General features: G+C 44.4%; 1 protein-coding gene across 5 annotated transcripts in view; it reads right to left on the bottom strand.

The window, feature by feature from the left end:
* CCSER2 (coiled-coil serine-rich protein 2) overlaps positions 1 to 6,387 on the bottom strand; it is a 232,918-nt gene that overhangs the window by 103,851 nt on the left and 122,680 nt on the right. For all 5 annotated transcript variants that reach the window (XM_005871120.2, XM_005871119.2, XM_005871121.2 and 2 more), the window contains one exon: positions 5,406 to 5,496. In XM_005871120.2, the coding sequence (XP_005871182.1) occupies positions 5,406 to 5,496 (91 nt within the window). The remainder of the gene's footprint in view (positions 1 to 5,405; positions 5,497 to 6,387) is intronic.

Below are 6,387 nucleotides of genomic sequence, written 5' to 3'. Positions count from 1 at the left end.
CACACACTGACCACCAGGGGGCAGATGCTTAATGCAGGAGCTTCCCTCTGGTGGTCAGTGCGCTCCCACATGGGGGAGCTCTGCTCAGCCACAAGCCAGGCTGATGGCTGCCAGTACAGCGGTGGTGGTGGGAGCCTCTCCTGCCTCCTCAGCAGCGCTAAGGATGTCTGACTGCAGCTTAGGTCTGCTCCCTGCTGGCAAGTGGGCATCCCCTGAGGGTTGCCGAGCTGCCAGAGGGATGTCTGATTGCCAGCTTAGGCCCAATCCCCCAGGGAGAAGGCCTAAGCCAGCAAGTGGTCACCCCCGAGGGGTCCCAGACTGCAAGAGGGCACAGGCCTGGCTGAGGGACCCCCTACCCCCGAGTGCACAAATTTTTGTGTACCGGGCCTCTAGTCCTATATAATAAAAGCCCAGGTGGCGTCACACCCTTGTCTGATGTCGTCACAAGATGGCCGCAACAAGATAGCCACCACAAGATGGTCGGCAGGGGAGGGCAGTTGTGGGCGATCAGGCAGGCAGAGGAGGGCAGTTGGGGGTGAACAGGCTAGCAGGGGAGGGCAGTTGGGGGCAACTGGGCCAGCAGGGGAGGGCAGTTGGGGGCAACCAGGCCTGCAGGGGAGGGTGGTTGCGGGGGACCATGCCTGCAGGGGAGGGCAGTTAGGGGGACCAGGCCAGCAGGAGAGGGCAGTTAGGGGCGACCAGGCCTACAGGGGAGGGCAGTTGGGGGCAACCGGACCGGCAAGAGAGGGCAGTTGGGGGTGATCGGGCCAGTAAGGGGTGGGTAGTTGGGGGCAACCGGGTCGACAGGGGAGGGCAGTTGGGGGCAATTGGGCCAGCAGGGGAGCAGTTAGGCATCAATCAGGCAAGCAGGGGAGCGATTGGGGGCAATCAGGCTGGCAGGCAGAAGTGGTTAGGGGCAATTAGGCAGGCAGGCAGGCAAGCGGTTAGGAGCCAGCAGTCCCAGATTGTGCGAGGGATGTCTGACTGCCGGTTTAGGCCCGATCCCTGTGGATCACTTAGGCCCACAGGGATCGGGCCTAAACCAGCAGTCAGACATCCCCTGAGGGGTCCCAGATTGGAGAGAATGCAGGCCAGGCTGAGGGATACCCGCCTCCATGCACAAATTTCGTATACCCGGCCTCTAGTTAGATCATATTAAGGAGTAGATTCTGAAAGAGAAGTGGCCCTCGCTTTCTAGGAAGGATTTTAAGGCAGAAATGCTGTAAATAGCCTCACTGCCAGATTTCCAAGGCACAGAAAGAGCATTTGAAAAAAGTAGAATAAGCCGAAACCGGTTTGGCTCAGTGGATAGAGCGTCGGCCTGCGGACTGAAGGGTCCCAGGTTTGATTCCGGTCAAGGGCATGTACCTGGGTTGCGGGCACATCCCCAGTAGGAGATGTGCAGGAGGCAGCTGATTGATGTTTCTTTCTCATCGATGTTTCTAACTCTCTATCAATCTCCCTTCCTCTCTGTAAAAAATCAATAAAATATATTTTAAAAAAAAGAAAAAAGTAGAATAAGACTCAGAATAAAATGATGTCCTTCACATGTAACAACTAGATGCTTCCACACTCAGTTAAATACTGGAAGAAGAAATCTCTGAATACATTTATAGATACAATAAATAGAAAAGCATTTGAAAAATAAGTGTCCTATATTGCACTAAAAAATAAAATAGAAAAAGTAAAGTGGATGATGAATCAAAGTGTTCTGAAGAAGAAATCAAGCACCCCATTTTGGTTTTACCCTTAAACTCAAAGATAAATTTCTCTAAATATTAAAAGACAACCTTACAAATATTTTATTGATACAGATACTACGATATCAACCTACTACTTCAACATAACCTCCCCCTGTGTCACCAAACCACTAAGATGTGAGTATCTCCAATAACTCTCAAACAGTTCTCAAATCCTACCCCATAAATGTCTAAGAAACTTTTGACCAAGGAACATTCTTTTCTCCTCTGTGCTGGCTTAATAGGTAATGATTTGCTACACAAATGCAACTGCCAGATAAATATTCTTATAGCTTCTTCCCTGAAATCACAGAAGAGTACCCTATCATAATGAAGTCATGGCAAACTTGAATTCAAATTGAAGATTTCAACTAGGCGCCAGTCATCTTGTTGGCAGAAATTCTACCTACATTGGCAGACATAGTGGGCGGACAAGGTTCAGAGTGACCCATCCAAAAACTAGACCCAAATTTCCCTAATAGCTTCAAAAACCAGAATCTAAAGGTACTAAAAACAATAGTCAGAAGTATATTAGAAGACTCCTTAAACATTGTACCAGCCCTAGCCAGTTTTGCTCAGTGGATAGTGTCAGCCTGTGAAATGAAAAGTCCCAGGTTCAATTCCAGTCAAGGGCACATGCTAGGGTTGTGGGCTCGATCCCTAATGGTGAACTTGCAGGAAGAAGCCTATCCATGATTGTCTCTCATCATGGATGTTTTTTCTCTCTCCCCGTCTCCCTTCCTCTCTGAAATCAATAAAAATATATTTTTTTAAAAAAACACACTGTACCAGTTTTCATGACATTCCTATTCTCCTAATCAAAACACTCAGTGGGTGGGTATAGTGTCATTCAGGACTTCAGAACTATAAAGACCAGTCATTACCTACTTCCTTGTAGCACCAAATGTAAATGCTACTTTATCTTTGGGTCCTCTGAAGGCAATATATTTTAGACCCATGTTCTGCTTTCTTCAGTATCCATTAGCTCAAAATAGCTAATACTTGTCTGCCTTCTAGGAAAATCTGTAACATATTCCTGAAAAGTTCAGGAATTCCCTTGAACTTTTCACAAGTCCCTAAACAAGACCTCAAAACAATAAAGTTCCCTGTGATCACATTTTTATCTTTTATGTGGATAACTTTTTGTTCCCAAAAGATGAGGTAGGCTCTAAGACTGACTCCATCTTTACTTCCTGTTTTGCTAAGAAAGGGCATATGGTTCCCAAAGAGAAGTGGTTATAATTCTGTCAAAGTAAAATGCATTGCTTAGGGCATGACTTATTTCGAGGAGGTAAATCCCTGGTTCCTCAGTACCAGCCCTTGAAACTTCACATAAATATCCTGAACCAGGAAGTCTCTTCCCCCTATCATTTTCAATGCTGTATGTTTTTCCTCTGTGTTCTACAGTATTTTTCTACTTGATCTTCCAGGTCACTAACTCAGATTTCAACAATAGCTATTCTTTTTTTGTTATCTACTGAACTGTTCTGTGGAGAAGTCTTCTTTAACAGCTCCAGAAAGCTTTGTTCTGCAATTGATTCTCCCTAAGTGCTCTCATCATTATGTCCTGGGCCACTCTAATTCTGGGAGTTTTATTGCTTTTCTGTTTTTCTTTCTGGGTGTTAGCTGTGATTTTTATTTCTCAGATGACTGGAACTCAGCTTTGGTTGCTCGAGTATCCCAAGTGACAGCAAAACCACAAGAAGGTGCAACAGGTAGAGCAGATACTGATCTCAGCTCATCACTCCCTCCTATAATAGAATTATACATTTAATGTCCTCTGTGGCAGGGCTTCTCACAGTCAATAGTGTGGACCTCTCAGTCCCACTGGTGCAGAATTAACAGTGTGCTGGTTCTCAGAGAAGATGTTAAGGGATGATCTAGGCATGTTTCTGCTCACCCTGTTGTCCTGTCATCTGCCATGAGAGAAACCTGCTCCAAGTAGACTGGTCTCAAAATGAAAGCAGAGAGACATGAATTCAGATCCACAGCCTAAACCAGTGATGGCAAACCTTTTGAGCTCAGCGTGTCAGCATTTTGAAAAACCCTAACTTAACTCTGGTGCCGTGTCACATATAGAAATTTTTTTATATTTGCAACCATAGTAAAACAAAGACATATTTTTGATATTTATTTTATATATTTAAGTGCCATTTAACAAAGAAAAATCAACCAAAAAAATGAGTTCGCATGTCACCTCTGACACGCGTGTCATAGGTTCGCCATCACTGGCCTAAACTGTCCAAGCTAACCCACAGATCCACAAATGAGAAAAGTAAATGTCTATTTTGAAAACCACTGAGATTTTGAGATTGACTGTCACAGAGCATCCTGGCAGCACACACACACAAAGCCTGATCAATATGACAAATATGAGCAGCAACCACCTCCTAGTACCTCAGTGATGCACTGAAAACAAACATCTACCCTTCCTCAAACATCCCTGCATTCTAGCCTCACCGCCCTAGTTCATCCCTGATCCCTGGGAGGCCTGAGAAAACCGGCAAATGTTGACTGAAAGATCTCTGGAGCCGGTTTCTCTTCCCAAGAGGATCCCCATTTCCACCCTTGTCCCAGGGGCTTTCCTAGGTTGGTCTCTGGTCCTTGACCAGTCCTTAAGATAGCAATCCTGCAAACGCTAAGTCAGTGGGACAAGAGCACCCAGGCCCCTTTTGCATATGGATTATCTAAAGCCCTACTCCAGCAGTTACTGGGGTCTACAGAGGAAGACAGACTGGACTTGGTAATTAAAATGATAGAATAATTTATTCAGGTTATAATTTTCCCAGAACTAATCTTTTTAAAATATTTATCAACCATGATTTTTTACTGATATTTCTCTAGTCAAATGCTATCTGTTTCTCTAAATGTACTTCTTCGTGGAATCAAAATGAGAAAAAAGGAGAAAAAATTGGGTATGTATATACGGAAAAAAAAGGCCAAATCCTACCTACCACTTACTTTATGGAATAGGTATACAGTATTATTGCATCATACAGAATTATACCAAGACCTACCTATAAAATCAGGTTTTAAACATTTAAATACATTTGCAATGAACTTATTTAACATCACTTAAGACTCTCCGTCTAAAAAGTCTTCCTCAAAAGAAGGGCTTCTGTCGTGCATGGCACACGCAGAGCAGCCTGACTGCTCCACGTGCAGAGTGAACACCAAGAGATTCGGAAGCATAATTTTTTGGTACTTGGGCAGCTGGCAATCATTGGTCCTGGAACCCACAGGAAAAAAAAAAGTCTTCCTCTATTGAGATTAGGAAGTCTGTAAATAACAAATATCAAATTGGCTTAAAGACCTACCTATAAAATCAGGTTTTAAACATTTAAATACATTTGCAATGAACTTATTTAACATCACTTAAGACTCTCCGTCTAAAAAGTCTTCCTCAAAAGAAGGGCTTCTGTCGTGCATGGCACACGCAGAGCAGCCTGACTGCTCCACGTGCAGAGTGAACACCAAGAGATTCGGAAGCATAATTTTTTGGTACTTGGGCAGCTGGCAATCATTGGTCCTGGAACCCACAGGAAAAAAAAAAAAAAGTCTTCCTCTATTGAGATTAGGAAGTCTGTAAATAACAAATATCAAATTGGCTTATAGTCAAATAACTCAACTATATGCCTCTGAAGGTTCAATACTGTCCCCACTTACCATTTTCAACAGATGCATCCTCAGGCAGATCCACATCAAGCATAAGGTCATCATCCTCCAGATCACATGATTCAAGATTATTCAGAATATCCTATGAACAAAAGCAGTAGAAATGCTATGACCTAGTTCCAGGATGTAAGTAATCATTAGTTCTGAAAACATGAATATATGATAATATGAATTTACTCAATGTTTGTGTGTGAAGAACAGTTTTTAGAAATAAAATTTTTTAAATAATAAAAATAGACTCAACTGGTTTACCTGATTAAGCTATTTGTAACATCCTTTTCCTAGTCTTCCTCCCCATCAGATTTTTACTTTGAAAAACACACTGAAAGATATTGTTCTAAGCACTTTACAAATATTCATTCATTTATAACATAACCCTATGATTTTGTGACTAGTACAATTCCCATATTATATATGATGAATTTAATGCACAGAGAGCCTAAATAATTGGCCAAAACAGGATATGAACACAAGAAATCTATCTAATACAATATACAGATTATGTACTATAGAATTGTATACCTTAAACCTATATAATTTTATTAACCAACTAGAGGCCCGGTGCACAAAAATTTGTGCACTCGGGGGGGAAGGGGGGGGGCCCTCAGCCTGGCCTGTGCCCTCTCGCAGTCTGGGACCCCTCGGGAGATAACGACTTGCTGGCTTAGGCCTGCTCCCGGGTGGCAGAGGGCAGGCCCTATCCCTAGGTGCAGCCCCTGGTCCGGCTCAGAGCAGGGCTGATTGGGGAGTTGGGGCGCCGCCCCCTGTCATGCACAGAGCAGGGCGGACTGGGAGGTTGCGATGCCACCCTCAGTCACGCTCAGGGTAGGGCTGATTGGGGGGTTGGGGCACCGCCCCCTGTCACACTCAAGGCAGGGTCGATGGGGAGGTTGAGGGGCCACCCCCTGTGATGCACAGAGCAGGGCCAATCAGGGGGTTGGGGAGCTCCCCCCTATCAGGCACAGAGCAGGGC

The sequence above is a fragment of the Myotis brandtii genome, unplaced genomic scaffold, assembly GCF_000412655.1.
Source record: "Myotis brandtii unplaced genomic scaffold, ASM41265v1 scaffold33, whole genome shotgun sequence".
NCBI lineage: Eukaryota > Metazoa > Chordata > Mammalia > Chiroptera > Vespertilionidae > Myotis > Myotis brandtii.
The sequence above is the reverse complement of the archived record's forward strand: the minus strand, read 5'-3'. Positions and strand labels throughout refer to the sequence as shown.